The 22,023-nt window shown below is 43.4% G+C and overlaps 1 protein-coding gene across 1 annotated transcript in view; it reads left to right on the top strand.

The window, feature by feature from the left end:
* Positions 1–22,023, top strand: part of ATG2B (autophagy related 2B) — a 131,134-nt gene that overhangs the window by 63,524 nt on the left and 45,587 nt on the right. The window contains exons 14-23 of the mRNA XM_040332169.1: positions 1,994–2,182; positions 2,310–2,583; positions 4,345–4,456; positions 5,962–6,151; positions 7,970–8,112; positions 11,432–11,589; positions 13,742–13,914; positions 16,765–16,915; positions 18,154–18,356; positions 20,190–20,270. Coding sequence (XP_040188103.1) covers positions 1,994–2,182; positions 2,310–2,583; positions 4,345–4,456; positions 5,962–6,151; positions 7,970–8,112; positions 11,432–11,589; positions 13,742–13,914; positions 16,765–16,915; positions 18,154–18,356; positions 20,190–20,270 — 1,674 coding nt within the window. The remainder of the gene's footprint in view (positions 1–1,993; positions 2,183–2,309; positions 2,584–4,344; positions 4,457–5,961; positions 6,152–7,969; positions 8,113–11,431; positions 11,590–13,741; positions 13,915–16,764; positions 16,916–18,153; positions 18,357–20,189; positions 20,271–22,023) is intronic.

Consider the following 22,023-nt stretch of genomic DNA (forward strand, 5'->3'; position numbering starts at 1 on the left):
CATGGTTGATGTGATCTGTTAACCACTTAAGACCCGGACCTTTAGGCAGCTAAAGGACCCGGCCAGTTTTTGCGATTCGGCACTGTGTCGCTTTAACTGACAATTGCGCGGTCGTGCGATGTGGATCCCAAACAAAATTGGCGTCCTTTTTTTCCCACAAACAGAGCTTTATTTTGGTGGTATTTGTTCACCTCTGCGGTTTTTGATTTTTGCGCTATAAACAAAAATAGAGCGACAATTTTGAAAAAAATGCAATATTTTTTGCTATAATAAATATCCCCCAAAAATACATAAAAAAAAGTTTAGGCTGATACGTATTCTTCTACCTATTTTTGGTAAAAAAAATCGCAATAAGCGTTTATCGGTTGGTTTGCGCAAAATTTATAGCATTTACAAAATAGGGGATAGCTTTATTGCATTTTTATTATTTTTTTTTTTTTTTGTTTACTACTACTAATGGCGGCGATCGGTGATTTTTTTTTTTTTCGTGACTGCGACATTATGGCGGACACTTCGGACAATTTTGACACATTTTTGGGACCATTGTCATTTTCACAGCAAAAAATGCATTAAAAATGAAGGGGTTATGTGTGACCTCATGTCTGTTTCTAACTGTAGGGGGGTGTGGCTGTAGGTGTGATGTCATCGATTTTTGTTTTCCTATAAAAGGCGCCACAGTGAAGAACGGGGAAGCTTTTTTTTTTTTGCAAAAATGAACACACCCCAACGAAAGTCTTGGGAGCAAAGCTAAATTTTAGACAACAAAATCTTAATTAACAAGAACTCAAGTACAGGTGAGCCTAATAATTCATTAAACAAACAGTTGTCCAGCAGACAGTTGATTATAAAAGGGAGTTACTTAACAAAGAAAACTCCTCCCATTTCATGCTGTCAGCAATGGCACCACATGGAAGAGAAACGTCCCAAGGCCTGGGAAAGAAAATAATTTCTTTACACAAGAAAGGTGAATCCTACAAGAAGATCAGCAAAGTTGTTTACTTGTCAGTCACAATACTGGAGCAAAAGTGATTACAAAAAGTTAACAAAGGGCCAGATTCAAGAAGCAATTGCGCCTGTGTAACCATAGGTTACACAGCGCAATTGCTTACTTGCTCCGGCGTAGCGAATGCTCCTGATTCAGGAACATCGCTACGCCGACTGCAGCCTAAAATCTGCGTGGCATAAGGCTCTTATGCCACGCAGATTTTAGGCTGCATTCTTGCGTTGGCCGCTAGGGGGCGCTCCCATTGTGATCTGTGTATAGTATGCAAATTGCATACTAACACCGATTCACAACGTTGCGCGAGCCCTGCGTACACAAATTACATAGTTTGCGTACGTCGGGTTTCGCGTAAGGTTACACATCCTAATAGCAGGCGCAGCCAATGCTATAGGATACCCACGTTCCCGCGTCGCGATATTTAAAATCTACGTCGTTTGCGTAAGTGAATCGTGAATGGCGCTGGACGCCATTCACGTTGAAGCAAATGACGTCCTTGCGACGTCATTTGCCGCAATGCACGTCGGGAAAGTTTCCCGACGGAGCATGCGCTCTACGCTCCGCGCGGGAGCGCGCCTAATTTAAATGATTCCCGCCCCCGGCGGGATCATTTACATTGCGTGCGCTTACGCCGGGCAATTTTGCCGGTGCGCCCTCGCAATTTATGGAACTACTGCTCCGTGAATCGAGGGCAGCGCAAAATATTTGCGGGGGCGCAGGGCAAAATCGTTGCCCTGTGCCTCTGCAAATAAAGCGCAAATGTACCTGAATCTGGGCCCCAGATGGGACTGCGACCATCTCTGAGCCGTCCAGGCCGTCCACAGTGTCAGTCATTAGGGCAGTGGACGGTGTCAGTAGTTTTTTTTTTTTTTTTTTTTTTTTTTTTTTATTAATTTTTACAATTTGTCAAATTTTTTGGTTTCACTTTTCATTCTGTATCGTCACTCCAATTCATTTTAATGACTTTTATGCACTGATTCTTTGTTTTTTCAGGGCAGTTCTGGACGACTTGGTTCAGTCCCACAGAGATCCGAGCTTCAGGTTCAATTGACTTCCGCCTCGTGTGAGCTGGATATTACTATTGTAGATAGACTGAACTCCTTGCTCCAGCCACAGAAACTGGGCACCGTGGAAATGATGACGTCACATCTGTTCACCTCGTACAACAAACACATTAGTTTGGTCAGTTTTGTGTATTCTAACTTTGAGGAACATAATCTGAAGTTTTTGTTTAATTCAATATTGCAGTGTTTTGTCGTTTTTTACAAGCTTGTTTTTTAATGGGCTGTTTGCCTTATTGTCTTCTCAGCACAAGGACTTTCCAGAGGTGCTCTTAGATGATTCCCGTTCCCCAGTAAACACTCGGACCTCTGTGCTAGTGTCTGCTCCATCTCTCCACCTTGCGGTGCGGTTCCCCATTCCTGACCTCCGATCGGACCAGGAGCGGGGTCCTTGGTTCAAAAAATCTCTGCAGAAAGAGATCCTTCATCTGAGGTTCTCTGATGCTGAATTCAAGACAGAGGTTCTAGGTGGTTCTTCCCCAGAACAATTGAAACTGGAGTTTATTTTTAAAGAGCTAGCAGGTATGTGCAGTACATCACCCCATGAATGTATAAGACAACTACAATATATACAACATGCTATAAGGCCCAACCCCATAAGGATAAAAAATAGGGATGCACCAATATATATAGGTGCCGAAACATATCGGCCAAAAACAGCTTTTTCGGGCAAATGCCGAAACGGCTTTAAAACTGCCGATAGGACTAGTGGCTGCAGAGCGGTAAAACACACTGAAACTGTCTCCACACGCTGCTAGCACACAGCCCCGCCTGCTCCTAACCCCACGCTGTGATAAACAGAAAGCCATTCTAATACTGAGATGTGCTCTGTCTATCACAACATGGGGTTAGGAGGAGACGGGGCTGTGTGCTAGCAGCGTGTGGAGACAGTTTCAGCATACGGGCGGCGGTGAGTTGCTTTTCCTTCTAGCAGCCTTCCGTCCACCCCCCCTCCCCCCCCCCCCTCCACATACCTCCCTCCTGCTGGATATATCTTCGGGACTCTGCCCCCCCCCCTCCTCCTCCCTCCGGCTGGCTATATGTTCGGGACTCTGTCACCCCTCCTCCCCCCCCCCCCCCCCCCACTGCCTAGTCTGGCTTCTGTGACTGTCCCTGACGCCAATCCACTCCTGAGGTGACAGGGTTAATAAAGAGAACCTGTAACCTCCAATTGTGTAAACAAAAATAAGAAATAATAATTCAATGAATAAAATAAGTAATTAAAGTAAAGAATAAGAAAAATAATATTCAAAATAAGAAAATTATACAAAAACATTTTTTAAAGACAAGCTTACAAAAAAAAGTGATAAAGTAATAAAAAAGAAAAAAGAAACAAAAGGCAGGAAATCGGGGGCACAGTGAGGCGGCAATTGGGGGCACAGTGAGTGTATGTTTTAACATACAATTATAAAAAATAAAAAAAATAAAAGTCATTTTCGGTTTCGGCCTGACATTTTTTTTTATTTTGGTTTCGTTTCGGTTCTGAAATTTCCATTTCGGTGCACCTCTAATAAAAAGTCCAAATGCTTTTTAAGTCTAGGGGCAGAGGATTGGGGTGTAAATACCTGCCTTACTCCTTGCTCCAGCAGGCCCCCTCCATAGTTGTGATTGGTCCACCTGCTCTTCAAGCTGCCACCAACTCCATGCACATTCCAATCTCAACCCGTATAGTACACAATCACATTGCGTGGACCTTCGGCAGAGGAAAAGAGCGCTGGTGCCAGACGGAGCTAGGAATCAGGCAGTGAAAAGGCTGTTTTACAATCTCCTAGACATGAAGCGCAATTAACCCTTGCAGTATGTGGGGGGGGGGGGGTGCAAGGTGGATTTTTTTTCCCCGGCTTGCATAGCAGTCAGGAATGGCCATGTGTAAGAATGTGAATCCCCTCTCTTAAAGTGGAATGTTCCTCTCTTCCCCTCCTTTTCAACTTTTGGGATTTTAAAGTCTATAAGACACACCCCCTCAACCTCCTCACTGACTGAGATTGATAGCAGCGGGAGCCAATGGCTCCTACTGTTGTGTCTTAGCCAATGCGGAGAGAGACCTGATAGAGCCGCTGGTCTCGTGCACATTACTGGATAAGGATCAGGTAAGTATTAGGGGAGCTGCACGCCGAAGATTTTTTACCTTTATGCATAGAATGCATGAAGGTAGAAAACCTTCAGCCTTTACAACCAATTTAATGAAATCCACTTTAATTATGCGATCGGCCCCAATTGTACACAGCCAGCATGCAAGAAGTGAAGATAATATTCTTTCTGCATTTTGTGATTTTTCTGCAGGTGCCTTCCAGGAAGAAAGTGATGGCCCAGAAATCCAGTTCCTAAGGGTGGTTAAGAAAAGCAATGATTCAGATGGAGACATGACAACATCCGACAATTTTGATTGGCCAAGGTTTGTCGATTTTGTTGACACTTTGCATAAGGCAAGGCAGAAGCCCTGACTTTTTCCCCTCCTGCAGATGATTTCATTTCATTGCTCTGTCGCTCTTCTCTTTTTTTTTTTTTTTTAATCACCAGGTTCTTGTGGTAGCACAGCAGATTGGCTTTTTTGTGCTACCTTTTCCTTTCACAGTCTTGGCTTTGTAGTACAGAAGGATGCCAGAGGATGATAACAAATCAAATTCAGATTACCCTGCTTGCATTTAAAAAAAAAAATACCTTTTCAATGTTGCATTAGTGATTACAGAGTTGTCACTTGTTTCTTTTCTATCTGCCTGGGGTTTAGATTTAAGGTAAAGGAAGGGGAGTTAAAGTTTCAGGATCTCGTTTTTGTTTAAAAATTCGTCCGCACCAGGTAACATGTTTAGGGTCAGAGTCAGGATTTGTAGGGAGGGTTAAATATTAATCGCTCTTTTTAGGGATTAGGTTAAAGGAGTTGTAAAGGCAGAAGGTTTTTATCTTAATGCATTAAGATAAGACGCCTTTTGTGTGTAGCAGTATCCCCAGCCCCCCTAATACTTACCTGAGCCCCAGCGATGTCCATGAGTCCCTTGGCCGCCCGGGAATCCCCTCCTTATTGGCTGAGACACAGCAGTTGCGCCATTGGCTCCCTCAGCTGTCAATTAAAGTCAGTTAGCCAATCAGGAAAGAGATAAGGTGGGGCTGAATGGCAGCTCCGTGTCTGAATGGACACATGGAGTTGCAGCTCGGCTCAGATGCCCCCAGATGCCAGGAGCACAGAAGAAGGACCCGAGAGGATCTGGGCTGCTCTGTACAAATCCATTACACAGAGCAGGGAAGTATAACCACATGTTTCGTTATTTAAAAAAAAAAAACAAGACTTTACAATAATTTTAAAAATAAATAGTAAAACTAGGGGTAGTAGTAAACTCCACGTTCTGACTTGTACCTACAGGTAAGCCTATAATGAGGCTTACCTGTAGGTATAGTGAATATCTGTTAGATATTTACCGTTTTGGGAGGTATTCACATTTGTAGTGGCTGGTGACGTCCCCAACGCATGCGCTCTAAATGGATGGCACACTGGAGTATACCATCCATTCAGAGCACTATGCTGTAACCAAGACACCCGTGCGCATGTGTGGCAGTGACGCCATCGCTGTCCAGCTATATAAACAGCCAGAGAGCGTGAACCCAAAAGGAAGAGTATGCAGTGCATACAGTACTAGCACATTATGACTTAAAGCACCCTGGTGCCCAGATTTTTTTTTTTTACTGTTTTAAGTGTTAGGGACACTATGGAGCTTTCTAAAAAAATATTAAAAAATACTAGCACTGGGCTTCTGGTCCTTGCAGATGACTACAGTTTATGATACTACAGTTTTGGATGCTTCTGAGCCTCTAGCAGCAGCATGGCCTACTGTAGCTATTATTAAATTCTTGGTGTGGACTGTACAGTATATTAATGTGTGATGTGTTCTCTAACTTTCCCTCAAGGATTGTACTAAAAATCAATCCTGTAGCCATGCATTCTATTTTGGAGCGAGTAGCTGCAGAGGAGGACGACGATGGGCATTTTCACGAAGATGAGGAAGGGAATTCTCATTCACTAAAAGATTTCTGCGACTTCAAACGCCCCGAGCCCTCGCCTTTCTCCTCCCGGAGAGTCATGTTTGAGAATGAAGAGGTATGGTATAGCGTCAGGGTAGTGCATTACACAGAGATGACAACTGATACAACAATAAGGGGAGAGGGTTCCCAGCTCTGAACACTTGTTGTGCCTATTATTATGAGATCCCTCCATCACTGCTGGATTTAGTTTATGATAAGGAGAATGTAACAGGAGGCGCTGCAACACTCAAAGGTGGGTGGGAACACCCAAAACTCCCAGGTTGACAGAAAGATTTGGTAACTCGCTGCTGAGTAAACTCATCAGACCACCCAGCCCTACATATAACCAACATATCAATCTTGTTTAAAGGGGAACTAAACCCTTCTACCATTTTCAGCCATGGAAGCTGCCATCTTAGCTTCTGTTTGATCTGCAACCGCCATGATGCACATGTGATCAATTATGACACCAGACAAAATTTGCCAGCAATGTAACTGTTTTTTTTTTTAATGGGTTTAGTTCTGCTTTACACTGACCTGGCCTTATTTAACCACTTGCCGACCGCCGCATGTATATGTACGTCCACAGAATGGCACATACAGGCAAATGGGCGTACAGGTACGTCCCTGCCTTTCCGCGGGTCAGGGGTCCGATCGGGACCCCCCCCCGCTACATGCGGCGTTTGGATTCCCGCGGGGAGCGATCCGGGACAATGGCGCGGCTATTCGTTTATAGCCGCTTCGTCGCGATCGCTCCCCGGAGCTGAAGAACGGAGAGAGCCGTATGTAAACACGGCTTCCGCGTGCTTCACTCTGGCGTCTGCATCGATCGAGTGATCCCTTTTATAGGGAGACTCGATCGATGACGTCAGTCCTACAGCCACACCCCCCTACAGTTGTAAACACACACTAGGTGAACCCTAACTCCTACAGCGCCCCCTGTGGTTAACTCCCAAACTGCAACTGTCATTTTCACAATAAACAATGCAATTTAAATGCATTTTTTGTTGTGAAAATGACAATGGTCCCAAAAATGTGTCAAAATTGTCCGAAGTGTCCGCCATAATGCCGCAGTCACGAAAAAAATCGCTGATCGCCGCCATTGGTAGTAAAAAAAAAAAATAATAATAAAACTATCCCCTATTTTGTAAACGCTATAAATTTTGCGCAAACCAATCGATAAACGCTTATTGCAATTTTTTTTACCAAAAATAGGTAGAAGAATACGTATCGGCCTAAACTGAGGAAAAAAAATGTTTTTGGGGGATATTTATTATAGCAAAAAGTAAAAAATATTGAATTTTTTTCAAAATTGTCGCTCTATTTTTGTTTATAGCGCAAAAAATAAAAACCACAAAGGTGATCAAATACCACCAAAAGAAAGCTCTATTTGTGGGAAAAAAAAGAATGTAAATTTTGTTTGGGAGCCACGTCGCACGACCACGCAATTGTCTGTTAAAGAGACGCAGTGCCGAATTGTAAAAACGCCTTTGGGCATTTAGCAGCATATTGGTCCGGGGCTTAAGTGGTTAAAGGGGAACTAAACCCTTCTACCATTTTCAGCCATCTTAGCTTCTGTTTGATCTGCAACTGCCATGATGCACATGTGATCAATTATGACACCAGACAAAATTTGCCAGCAATGTAACTGTTTTTTTTTTAATGGGTTTAGTTCTGCTTTACACTGATCTGGCCTTATTTAAACCTGTATAAAATTGATTTGAAAATGGTGTTTGGATCCAACTAGCTGCTGGGGAGAAAAACTGATCGCTCTTTGAAAACTCAATCAACTTTAGAATGAATGTTCCTTTTCTTATTCCTTCATCTTGAAGTAGAACATTTTTGGATCTCTGTGTATTTATATTGTAATTTATCTGCCGTTCTGTTTTTTTAGATGGTGATGCCTGGAGACACCATAGAAATGACAGAGTTCCAGGAAAAAGCAATCAGCAATTCCCACTATGTTCTTGAACTGACCTTGCCCAGTGTTTATTTGATGCTACCAAACAAAGTCTTCTATGAGAAATTATATAACAGGTAATAAAAATGTGCAGGTGCTTAGGCACCGGTAGCCCGGAAAGTTGGGCTGGGCTATATATGTGTATTTTCATGGTTGTGTATGTGTGCTTTATTTGCCTCTTCAGTTGTCTTCTGCATGTTCTGGAAGTTTGGCATGGGGGTGCGTTGGTCTTATCTATGTAACTCCAGTTTTGATGGGAAAGAAACAACTTATTAGGCAATATAGTATATACATTGCAGGCATTTTAGAAACCACAGTTGTAGATTCATACCTTTGTTTGGAAGAAACGGCTATTAATCCCTGTACACACGATCGGATATCTGATGGGATCTAATCCGATGAAGCTGACTTGCATCAGTCTTGCCTACACACCGTCAGTCAAACATCAGAGCGTGCCAAAACGCGGTGACGTAAAACACTGCGACGTGCTGAGAAAAGTTAAGTTTAATGCTTCCGAGCATGCGTCCACTTGATCCTGAGCATGCGTGAATTTTTCTCCGATGGAGTTCCACACAGACGATCGGATTTTTCTGTCTTTTTTATCCATAGGAAAAAGCTAAACATGTTCTATTTTTTTTCACTGATGGGGGAAAAAAGACAGATGGGGCCCACACACGATCAGTTTGTCCGATGAAAACAGTCAATCGGTCTGTTTTCATCAGACTGTTTTCATCGGACAAACCGATCGCGTGTACACGGCTCGAGTTTTATTTTTCGGGCTGATTTTTTTAAAGGATTTGCCTTTGTTCTAAGCAACTGAACAATCTCGTGTTGTAAGCAGAAAACTGCAGTGTCTGCATCCCTTAGAACTAGGGCTGTGGAAATTAACTATTAATTCATCGATTAATCTTTAATTTTTTTGATCGATCAAAATTTTTTTGATCAGTACTCACGTCTCTGCCGACTTCCGGGCCTTCAAGGAGTTGCGTCGGAGATCCGGTGACGTCATGACACCAGCGGGGCTTGCCGTGTCCATCTGAAGGGCTCCTTTGCTGTGCCTTCACATCTGCATGCCGGCGGGACCTTACTATCTGCCACACGCAAGGGCTGTTACACTTCCCTCTATCACTTCCCTCTATCAACCTGGGATTCTACAGCCATCCACTGGGAGTTGTGATAGTTCTCTTTACGGGACATCTACATGCCGACGGACTGATATTAACCCCTCCTCATCTGGATTCAGCAGTGGCATCGTTGTACACATTTTTATACCAGTATCATACTTGACTACATGTTTATATGACTGCTCCTCACAGACAGAACACAATAGTGCTGGGGCAAGGATTCTCCCATCAACTCTAAGGCCCCTTTCACACGGGGCGGATCAGTAATGATCCGCCCCGTGAACCTCTGCTTTCTCAGTGGGGATCGCTCCGTTGATCCTTGCTGACCTGGCGGATGACAGGGCGGTCCCAATAAACTGCGCAGGGACCGCCCTGTCTTTTCTCCGCTCTCCCCTATGGGGGGATCAGATGAACACGGACCGTCTGTCCGTGTTCATCCGATCCGCCAGCTGGATGGAAAAGTGTGTTTTTCCTCCGTCACACTTTGGCGGGTCGGATGTCAGCGGGCATGTCACCGCTGACATCCGTGGCTCCATATAGGAGCATGGAGCGCCCGTTCATGTTCGCCTAAAAAACTGGCAGGCGGACCTGTTGGAATCGAGCCATTTTCTTTCCTTCCACCTGTCATGGAAAGAAAATTGCAAAATGTATGGCCTGCTTTAGGAAGTATTGCTCCAAAGATTAAAGTTCTATTGCAGGGGCTCAACAAAGAAGGGAAGGAACATTGCTCACTGTCCACCAATGCATGAATATTTGAATGAGTATGGCCTCAGTCAGTGCCACTCCAGCCACGCCCTCTAACATGTTTCGCCCCACACACTGGGGCCTGGTCAGTTCTTGGTGGCAGGAGCAGCGCTGGCTGAGGCCATGCTCAAAGACATATTCATGCATTGGGTCTGTGAGCGATGATCCTTCCTTTCTCTATTGATGCTTCTAAACCCCTGAATGGTGCTCCTTTCACTGCAATCAGCTGGGAGGTCTTTGTCTCAGTTTAGAGCAGCACTGCAAGTTCTACCTGGATCACTGTTGCAGGGGGATGCCTGCATTCTGACTTGCATCTCAGTACAGACTTCTAGGAAAAAAGGGGTGAGCCAATCGCACAAGCAGGAAATTACATTTCAGTGACATTCTGTTACACCCAGACTGCCATATTTCAAGGAGAAGACATTTGGATTTTTGACATTTTTAGTAGATGAAGATAGCAGTTGAAGAATGAAATAAAAATGTAATTTTTAATACTTTTAAATTACAAAATGGTTTGCGTATACTATATGGCTGAAAGTTTGTCGACCATCATTCCAAATTCATGGAGATTATTGCGGAGTTGGCCCTCCCTTTGTGGCTATGATAGTCAACACACAAGGCATTCCACCAGATTGTGAAGTGTATCTGGGGGAATTGGTGCTTTTTCTGGGGGAGTTTGTGCTTTTTCAGCCAAAAGAGTATTTCTGAGGTCAGATGTTGATGTTGGATGAGAAGACCTGACTCCCAAGTGGCCGATTCATTCCAGTAGGGTTGAAGTCATGGCTCTGTGCAGTTCCTCCACACCAAACTCGACCAAGTCTTTATGTATCTGACTTCATGCAGAGGGTTACATTCAAGCTGGAACAGAATAGGGCATTTCCCAAACTGTTATCCCAAGGTTGAAAGAGCACAATTGTCTAAATGCATTTGTATGCTGAGCGGGGGTTTTCTAGCATGTCATTCAGCATAGTAGCGTGCGCTACAGTATGCCTTTTATATATTTTTTTGGCGCCGTACTCACTGTTTAATCGAGTAGTAAAGTTTCAGGGGAATGGACGTTCCTATGCAGAGGGCTCGTGATTGATGGCCGGCTATGTCGCGTCACGCTTCACAGAAATAGCCGAAATAGGTGCTCTTCACGGGCGCCTGCGCAGTCAGCTTCGATGTCTGTGCGCAGGCGCCGTATAGCGCCGTGAAGAGCCGAGTCCTACTCCGGCTATTTTCGTGAAGCGTGACGCGCCATAGCCGACCGTCAATCGCGAGCCCTCTGCATAGGAACGCCCATTCACCGCGGGGAGTCTGAAACTTTACTACGCGATTAAACAGTGAGTACGGCGCCAAAAAAATATATAAAGGCATACTGTAGCTCGCGCTACTATGCTGAATGACATACTAGAAAGTTGTTTTTTAGGGTGAAACACCGCTTTAATTACACCCATCGATGGAAACACCCGAACTCAACAGCTTGGCGCGCTGTTCACATACTTTTGTCCATATAATGTATGTTTTATTAATTTTTGTATTCCAGGATAAGTAATGACTTGCTGCTCTGGGAACCCACTGCTCCTTCACCAGTGGAAACTTTTGAAAATTTGTCCTATGGAATAGGCCTGTCTGTCGCCAGCCAGCTGATTAACACCTTCAGTAAAGACTCCAACAGTGCGTTTAAATCCACTCTTCATTATGGTGAGTGCAGGTGCCACTGCAGGGTATGTTTGGGTGTCTGGCATGCAGAAGCGAACCCATACGTAGGTTGCGCCCATATGTATATAAACAGGCCCAGATTCTCAAAAAAATCTTTAGGCGGGCGTAGCGTATCTCGGATATACTACGCCGCCGTAACTTAGAGCGGCAGGTCCCGTATTCAGAAACATCTTCCGCTCTAAGTTACGGCGGCGTAGTGTATCTGATACGGCGTAAGCCCGCCTAATTCAAACTAGGCTGGTAGTGGGCGTGTTGTATGTAAATGTTTTGTGACCCCACGTAAATTACGCTTTTATCGAACGGCGCATTCTCAGTATCACGTCAAATTTCCAAATTAAATTTGCGCCCGCTCAATACCTAGTCGACGTGAACGTAACTTACGTCCAGACCCATTCACGGACGACTTACGCAAACGACGTAAAAGTAAAAAATTCTACGCTGTTCCGACGTCCATACCTAACATTGGTAAGCCTCATAGAGCAGGGGTAACTTTACGCCCAAAAAAGCCTTGCGTAAAAAAATGCGCCGGGCGCACGTACGTTTGAGAATCGGCGTATCTAGCTCATTACCATATTCGATGCGCAAATCGACGGAAGCGCCACCTAGCGGCCAGCGTAGATATGCAACTTAGATACGACGGCGTAAGAGACTTACGCTGGTCGGATCTAAGACAAATCTATGCGTAACTGATTCTAAGAATCGGGCGCATAGATACGACGCCTCACACTCAGAGTTACGACGGCGTATCTGGAGATAGGCCGGCGTAACTCCTTTGAGAATCTGGGACACAGTGCTCAAACCACACATGTGAGGTATCGCCGCGAACGTAGGGCGATACCTTACATGTGCTCATCAGTTTTTCATCATATTTTTTTTTTTTTTTTTTTTTACATCCACTACCATTCGTCAGTTTACAGACATTTTTCATCTGATCTGTTATTTTAACAGAAGAAAATAGAGCTTTAATCGGTTTAAAAAAAATGGATGTTGACGGATGCAGATGTAAACTGATGCAAATGGATGATCATCCATTTACATCAGTTTTTCCATAGAGATGCATTGATGTCCATTTTCCATCTGTCAAGAGATGGATGAAAAAGGGACAGCATGTGTGAAAGGAGCCCAACTCTAAACTGGTAACCTGTAAAAATGTTTCAAGTGTAGCCTATGGAAATCTTTTAAGTACTGAAGTATGGCGCCAATCCACAAGCATGTGCAATTTTAAAGCGTGACATGTTGGGTATCTATTTACTTGGCGTAACATCATCTTTCACAATATACAAAAAATTAGGGTAAATGCAGTGGAACCTTGGTTTACGAGTAACGTGGTTAACGAGTATTTTGAAAGACGAGCAACTTTAAAAAAAATAAAAATCTGACTCGGTTTGCGAGTGTTGTCTTGCAAAACGAGCAGATTTTAAGCTAATGGGATGTGCAGTACCGCATTTGGCCAGAGGTGCGAGGGGCGGCGGTGATACTCATAACTGTTCAAAGCCATTCCGAAATACTCAGAATCACTCAGAAATACTATTGGGTGTTTCCAAGCCTTTCCAAGGTCAGCCGAGCTGTCCCCAAGCATTTCTGAGGCTCTCCGGCGCCCCCCACCTCTGGCCACATGCGGTATTGCATTCCATTGAAGTCGATGCAGGACCAATTATTTTCATTTCCATTGACTTCTATGGGGAAACTTGTTTTGATATGCGAGTGCTTTGGATTACGAGCATTCTCCTGGAATGGAACATAATCCAAGGTTCCACTGTATTGTGTTTTGTTTTATGTTTATTCATAAGTGTTTTTTTTTTTTCTCCCCAAAAAATTGCATTTTTGAACAATTGTACCACAAATACCGTGTGACAAAAAAAATGGCAACGACAGACATTTTATTCCCTAGGGTCTCTGCTAAAAGGAGATATATATATATATATATATATATATATATATATATATATATATATATATATATATATATATATATATATATATATATATATATATAGAGATGGATGGATGTATGTTTAAGGGTTCTATGTGATTTTCTAGCAAAAAATAAAAACATTTTTTTACATGTAAGAGAGAAGTGTCAGAAATGGCTTGGGTGACAAGTGGTTAACTAGCAATGGCTTTATCTCCACAGAAGATGACAGTGGTTCAGAAGAAGAGACCCTGCAGTATGAATATATCCTGGATTCAAACTATCACTGTCGCAGAAGAAAGAAACTGGAGTGTCAAAGTAAACACTCGCAGAGTTTCCTGTCTGTCCTGGTTAACATTAACCATGGGCTGGTCTCTGTGTATACAGATGTTAAGGTAATATAGTGACCGTGCTTTGTTTTTTGGTGCAATGTGTTTTGGGGACACTGTATAGTTCATGACTATTGTAGGCAACATGATTACTCAGTGTTACCTTACAAAATGATAGCATTAAAGCTGGCCATACCGTGTTTCTCCCGAAAATAAGCCTGGGTCTTATATTAATTTTGGCAACCAAAAACACGGTAGGGCTTATTTTCAGGGTAGGGCTTGCTATTTTTTGTGCAGTCTTCTCTACCCCTCTCCCTCACTGCCTGACAGGAATCCCCTGTGTGAAGTAAAGCAAAATGTATTGTCAGGTACTTTTTATTATAGCGCTGCTCTGGGCTTCCATAGCCTGCCTGAGCTCTCTTCCACGAGCCTAGCATTACAGAGGGGGGGGGGACGAGATCCCCCACTGACAGTAAGGAGAAGAGGAGGAGACAACCACTTCAAACTAGGTCTTATTTTCGATGTAGGGCTTATATTGCAGCCCTCCTGTAAAACCAAGGTAGGTCTTATTTTCAGGGTAGGTCTTACTTTCGGGGACCACTGTAGAGGATTGATGTTCAACAGGGCCTGGCCGAATTGCGATCATATATGGCTGTTCCCATTCATAGTGGGGGAGTTCTCAGAACTACCTTGAATGTGTGGGCGAATCGGTTCAGTCCCCTGGCGGAATAAAAAAAATAAGAACTGAGCCAGGTATAGCCGGTTTGTTACTGAGGTATATCTGAGGGGTCAAAATATTAAGTTAGTATAATGGCTGTACACAGGTGGGTGGGGGGGGGGGGGTTAGACCATAAAAAAAAAAATCACACATCAATCACAATCCCTGACACCCACCGTTTAAAAAAAAAAAAAAAAGAAACTTTCTGATCTGACTTCAGCTACATATCTTCTACTGGTGTCTGCCGCCGCAATATAAGCAAAGGGGCAGGCCTCCAGATGACTTCATTGACCCGATTTGATCCATTAGAGATTGTGGTCTGGCATGGTTCAGTGCCTGTGTCTGATCCAGTGCCTGGGTCATCAGGCCTAAGCGCTTTAACATGGCTGAGTGTGTCTAAGCCTATACGAGTACGAACCTAAAGACATTTATTATTTGTGTAGGAATTGTATAATGCTGTTCAGAACATGGCTGTGCAGTGGTTATTAGAACTAAAGGTTATTGTAGAAAAAAGTGGAAATCCAGCTAAAAAGTAACTAGAGGCTGTCAGTACTAGCACCTCCCTTGTTTCACATCTGCACTATAAGACCTAATAGATCCATCAAGGCTTTAGCGCAGGCATTGATGATGACATAAATGTTAACGCTGATCTACAATTATCGTATTTATCGCCGTATAACACGCACCGCAAGTTTAGGAGGGAACTTTAAGAAAAAAAACTTTTAGGAGGGAGGTTTAAGGAAATAAAATGAAATTTTAAAAGCCCATCAATGCAACCTTATCAATGTCCATCTGCAGCCTTGTCCATCATTACGGAATGATCAATGTCCATCTGCAGCCTTGCCCAACAATTGCAGCATGATCAATGATGGGTTTTAAATTGTTACTGGTACTCAATGTTTCACTTTGCATTGTGAAGTGTTTAGTTGAATAGGCAGATAAATCCAGCTGCACAAAAACCTTCCTTTTGCCTGCGGAGGAGGGAACGAGTGACGCTAAGATAGACAGAGCCGGATGTCCTGTGTACGTTGCTCCTCTCGGCTCGTCTCGCAGTCCCACCCAGTTCCGCTCCTTGGCCCAGCTCCTATGATGGACATAACCCTGGTCCAATGGTGGGACATAAATGCAAAAGGCGGTACTGGGCATGAATGCGAGCAGAGTGAAGCTGAGTACACAGTACACTCGGCTGTCTATTTCGGCGGCGCTCGTTCCCTCCTTCCCCTCCGAGGCAGTGGTTCGGCATATTACACGCACCCACGATTTCCCCCTGATTTTAAGGGGGAAAAAAGTGCGTGTTATATGCCGATAAATACGGTAATTAATGCAGAATTGAAAGTATTTTAAGTAACTAGTGAAGGAACCTCCCGTCAACTTGGCGTCAACCTCTGGCAATTCCCTATACACTCCGACTGGGACAGGCAAAACTGGGAGCCAATCGGGTGTGCTTAAAGTGGAGTTCCACCCATAAATATAACATTACATCAGTAGTTTTAAAAAAATGTCATTAGTCCTTTACGAACATTTTTTTTTTTTTTAGATGCCTTCAAAGTGTTGTTGCTAGGCAGAATAGTTAATCTTCCCACTTCCTGCACCTAGGTGCTTAATGCTTCCTAACCTACACCGCACAGACTCCTGGGAATGTAGTGGAGTCTGTTCCAGGAGTCTGTGCACTCCCCAGTCTCAAAGAATCATGTGACTTGGACAGCACAGGTGCTGAAACCTGATCTGACACTGCTTGTGCAGCACTGAGCATGTGCGAGATCTGCAAGGCTGAAATCCAGGAAGTCATACAGTCTGGCTTCATGATGCCCACACTTAAGATGGCCCCAGTCAATTTCTATTTTATAAAGTGTCTAAATGCTGTAACAACCTAACAAAACGGACCTTAGTTTACAGACTAACTTTACTAGAATACATTAAGCTAGTGTATTACAGGGGTATTTATATATAAAAAGTGAAATTGTGGCCGGAACTCCGCTTTAATGCAGATGTATTGACCATTAGTATACTGATGGGTAGAGAGAACAGAGTGAGAAGAGGGATGACCTTATCAGTCTGCTGCGATGTATTCCTTGTCTGTAACTGGTGTCCTCTGCCTGGCTGTCATGTGTGAGAGGGCTGTGAAAAATTTGCTGTTTTTCAGATTTAACAATAGTATTTGTTCCATTAATTAAAATCTGATAACTTTGTGTTTGCAGTACCCTGATGGGCAAATAATGGAAGATAAACATGGGGAGTTCTGGCTGGAATTTAATACTGGATCCCTCTTTACTGTGACCAAATATGAAGGATTCGAGGACAAACACTACTTATGCCTGCATGCCAGCACTCTAAGTCTCTGTCACCAAAGTACGATGTCTCCTTTTTTTTTTTTTTCTTATAGGCATTTGCTGTATCAGGAAAGCCATGTCTCCTTTTTTTTTTATCCCTTCTGATAATTGTTTTTTTTTTAATATTAAAGCTGAGGTTCCCGCCGATTTATTTATGTTTTTAAAGCCAGCAGCTACAAATACTCCCGCTGCTGACTTTTAAAAAATGGACACTTACCTGTCCAGCGTGCCCGCGATGTCAGCAACCTCGGCTGAGCAATCGCTCCATCCTCGGCTGCTTCCGCCGCCATCCTCGGTGAGGGAATCAGGAAGTGAATCCTTGCGGCTTCACTGCCCGATTCCCTACTGCGCGCCGCCACTGGTCCCCGCTCTCTCCTGGGAACAGGGTTTCCCAGAAGACAGCGGGGGGGTTACGAGGCTGGATTCCCCGCGGGAGTCAGAACCCGGAAGTGATGCAAATACCTGTCTCAGACAGGTATCTGCACCCCCTCTCCCTGAAAGGGTGCCAAATGTGACACCGGAGGGGGGAGGGATCCAAAAAGCGGAGGTTCACTTTTTGTGTGAACCTCGGCTTTAAATGTATAAACACAGCGCGGTCTTAACAAACATTTTATAATTAAAGCTGCTCTCCATGTTTCCTGTTACTTTAAATTGTTATTTTGGACCAAGCTGATCCAAGCAAACTATTTTCTTCACAAAGTGTTGCACTGGCTCTAAGCACTGTAGGAACTGTATGTACCTTCAGCTTCATACAGTGCTGGGTTCTGGCTGTGAGACAGCTCTGTATTCAATCAATAAATACAAAGCTTCCTCTGACTGGCCAAGTTGGATAGGCGGGCTGATGTCACACTCTCCGACTCGGCCAATCAGAGTAAGCTTTTTGTTCATTCACAGGATACAAAGCTGCCTGTGAATGGCTGAGCACCACTCAGACGGACTCTAATTTTGTCATATACATTTGGTCATGTGACCGGCAACGCCAAGGATATATATTCAGAGAATGAGTGTCAGAATAGGTACCTTACCTCCTGCATTTTAACCAACTTTATTTAAAGTTTTCAAAGGCCACATTTAGAGTATAGGCCCTCTGTAATGAAAAACAAAACAAAAAGGAGCTGTAAGCCATTGCAACCATATTTTGTCTTTCGTCATTTAGACCGATCAGAACAGATAGATGTTTTGTAGTTGTCTGCTCTGGTGTATTGCCCATAACTGTTTGCCTTATTTTATAAAATGTCCCTGTTTATTCCTCTGTAGGTATGTTGGATGGTGTTGTTGTTTCTGCTGATCTCAGACTTCCCAGCCTTCCCCGACCTCATTGGTTGGAGCCCACCATCTATCCTTCTGGAGAGGATGGAGCCAGTCACCGCGCATCCAGCAATGGTGTGGGAGTGGACAGTCTCAGCATGCTAACTATGGCTGTAAAAATCCAGTCTGATAAATCTGAAAACAATACAAAGGTAATTGTATTACCTCCTATAACATCGCAGGCATTCACTTAAGGTAGCCATACATTTCTGGACCTGCTCTCACACTGCAGCTTGAAAAAGCTCAGAACAGCATTTTTTTTTTATATTAACCCTTTCCCGCCGAGCATACGCAGATATGTGTCCTCGGCTTTTGGGGGTTATACCGGGATGATGCCCGCATCCCAGTATCATTTTTTTTAGAGCTGGCAATTGGCTTTCCATGGAAAACAACCGAATCGGCTAAAAGCCGCTTGGTTGTTATCCCGGAGGAGCGGGAGGGGACATCCTCCCGCCGCCTCCGCCGCTCTTACCGAGCCTCCCGTCCCACCGGGAGACCCAATCCGAGAGAGACTGAATCGTCATGACGTCGCTTACGGGTTACTCGGCTGCCAGTGGCACCGAATTTAAAACAATAGTAATAATTCTAGCCATAGACCCCCTCTGTAACACTAACCTGGTAACCGTAAAAAAAAATTTAAACGTCACCTATAGAGATTTTTAGGTACCATAGTTTGTCGCCGTTCCACGAGTGCGTGCAATTATAAAGCATGACATGTTTGGTATCTATTTACTCGGCGTAACATCATCTTTCACATTATACAAAGAAATTGGGCTAAATTTACTTTTTTTTTTTTTTTTTAAGTACATTTTTCCAAAAAAGTTGCGTTTAAAACACCGCTGCACAAATACCTTGTGACATAAAATATTGCAACAATCGCCATTTTATTCTATAGATTCTCTGCTAAAAAATATATATAATGTTTGGGGGTTCTAAGTAATTTTCTAGCAAAAAAATACGTATTTTAACTTGTAAACAATAAATGTCAGAAATAGGCTTAGAGCCGGTTCACACTGGGGCGACTCGTCAGGCGACGCAGCCGCCTGACAAGTCGCGTCCCATTCTAGTGAATAGAACCGTTCTAATAGGAGCGACGCAAGTCGCTCCGACTTAGAAAAAGGTTCTTGTACTACTTCGGGGGCGACCTGCATTGACTTTTATACAGAAGTCATTTTGCAAGTCGCCTTAGATGTCGTCTTCATGTCGCCTGGCCGAGTCGCCCCTGAAGTCGTGCCGCCCCTGTGTGAACCGGCTCTTAGTCATGAAAGGGTTAATCTAAAATGAAGCCCATTGTTTACAGCAGTGTTTTTCAACTCCAGTCCTCAAGGCACACCAACAGGTCATGTTTTCAGGATTTCCTTTAGATGAAACAACTGTGGTGATTACTAAGGCAGTGAAACTGATCAAATCACCTGTTCAAAATAATGGAAAGCCTGAAAACATGACCTGTTGGTGTGCCTTGAGGACTGGAGTTGAAAAACACTGGTTTACAGTGTGCCTGTACACACAGGCGTGTAAACAAGCGCTGTTTATCCTTTTGCGCTAATATGTATTAAGTATTAATGCGTGCATATGAGCATAAGTATTCACTAATTTTCCCTAGAAATGTATTGCGCTTGCAAATGCGCCAACGTGCAAAATAAACACCTGAAATTACGTCCAAAAAAAGCAGTTGCTCAAACATCAATAACGTGTACCAGAGGCCTAAATCGGCCTGTTTTCCCCCATCCTCTCTAGTAGAATGGATGGAGGAATATCCATTGCTGGCTGATATATTTAAGTAGCCGTGGCACAGATCTCACTTACAAAAAGGCACAGATAAGATTTCCTACATCATAAAAATGTGTTTTTTCAATGTTATCAGTTCTAGTGATTTTTGTTAGCAGTGTGAACAACTTTATCAGAATGGTTTGCTTGTTCTACAAATTGTCACTGTAGCATTTTCTATTGTTAGTGCTTTTATTGTAGTATATTGTATGTTTTAGGAATTCCTTGTTGCTGTGGGGCTAAGAGGGGCAACACTACAGCACCGTGTACTTCCATCCGAACAGACCTGGCATGAGCAGGTAGGTGTCAATCTTGTTAAAACAAGGAACACTTATAATAATTTCATTAGTCTAAGGTGCTTCAAGAGACCCTGTCACCACAAATCGGCTTTATACCTGAGCACCAACCTTCCCTTCAGTCTTGCACAGTTGTACCGGCTCCTTTCCTGTACTGAATTGGCTTACACTGATTTCACTGCACACTGTGATCTAATCGCATTGTGTATTAGAAGCCGGAGCAAGTCAGAGCCCACATCATTTCCTGGCTGGATGATGTTTAGCACCATCTAGTCCTTTTCTCCCCAGCCTTGACTGATCCGGGCCCACCCACTGCTCCAGACATATATATATATATATATATATATATATATATATATATGTGTGTGTGTGTATATATATTTATTGTGACAGGAAGTCCGGTAAATCTGTGGGTGTTGTCACAGATGGGACATACATTTCTGCCTTGTTAGACAATACATAAATTGTTATTAGGCGTCTGCTGAAAAATGTAGCCAGGAAAGGTTTGAGGCCGTTGGAAGACTCCAGCTGTTCAGAATGAGGCAATTAAAGCCTCTATAAGAAGTCCAGAGGATTACCACAAATTTGCTGCATCATTCCTAAGGCTTTGTGAGTAGGAGAGCAGCACTGAAAGTCTTCTGAGGAGGTGAGGAGAGGAGTGATTTTTCTGTGTGATAAAAATCAAGACTATTGTTTTGTGCTGTACGACCAGCACTTTCTGCCCAGCGCTAGGCTGAGTCAGACTCCATAGATGGGTTCCTGTGTGGAAGGTAGACGCCCAGAGTGGCTAGGGTTTATTTTATGTTTGATTTTGTTTATGCCGTTTGGATGCTTGCAATTGTTTTCCAGATAAACCAAAAACGTTGTTTTCAACCGTATTCGACTGCCAGTCTGTATAAATTCAGTGTGTGGTGAACCCATCCAAGGGGTCACACACCCCGCTACCGAGCTAGCCCCTTAATAAAAAAAAAAAAAAAAAAAAAAAAAAAAAAAATATATATATATATATATATATATATATATATATATATATATATATATATATATATATATATATATATATATATATATATATATATATATAATATACATCCTGAGTACAGAGTCTCTGTAGTCGTCTTCTTTTTTCAGCATGGGCCCTGGCTTCCTTCGAGGATGACACCCATGCATGCCATTCTTTTGCAGCAATATGCAACAGTTTGGCTTTCTGCTTCTTTAGCGAACCGCAAGGAACTTGCATGGCGATTTTATTCAATCCTTCTCATCAGAAGATGCTCCCGTCGAGATGTTAAAGCAGAAGTAAACCTCCCTATTATGAGGCTTACCTATAGGTACTGTAAATATCTCCTTAACTTGCACCGTTTAAGAGATATATTTACTGTATACACTGCTGATTACATCATCTACGCATGCACTCTGAAGGAGCGGCCACTGGTGCCGTTTCTTTAGAGCCCTGTGCCGTGATCGGCGTGACATCATGCGTTTTCAGCCAGTCACAGAGCCCGGAGACTGTGGACTCGGAAGGAAGACAGGCGAAGATGGATGCGGCCTGCAGCGGCGACAACAAGGGCTTGGTTTGCAGGTAAGTGTCACATAATGTCACAACAATTTCACTTTTTTTTTTGTTGTGCTAGTATGTACCGCATACTAGGTACATACTAGCACAACAAAAAAAAAAGTTACAGCAGAGTTTACTTCCTCTTTAACTGCCATAGACTGCCAGTTCCATCTTTGTTACATTTTGTATCACTTTTTC

This window comes from Rana temporaria, chromosome 13 (genome assembly GCF_905171775.1).
Source record: "Rana temporaria chromosome 13, aRanTem1.1, whole genome shotgun sequence".
NCBI classification, from domain to species: domain Eukaryota; kingdom Metazoa; phylum Chordata; class Amphibia; order Anura; family Ranidae; genus Rana; species Rana temporaria.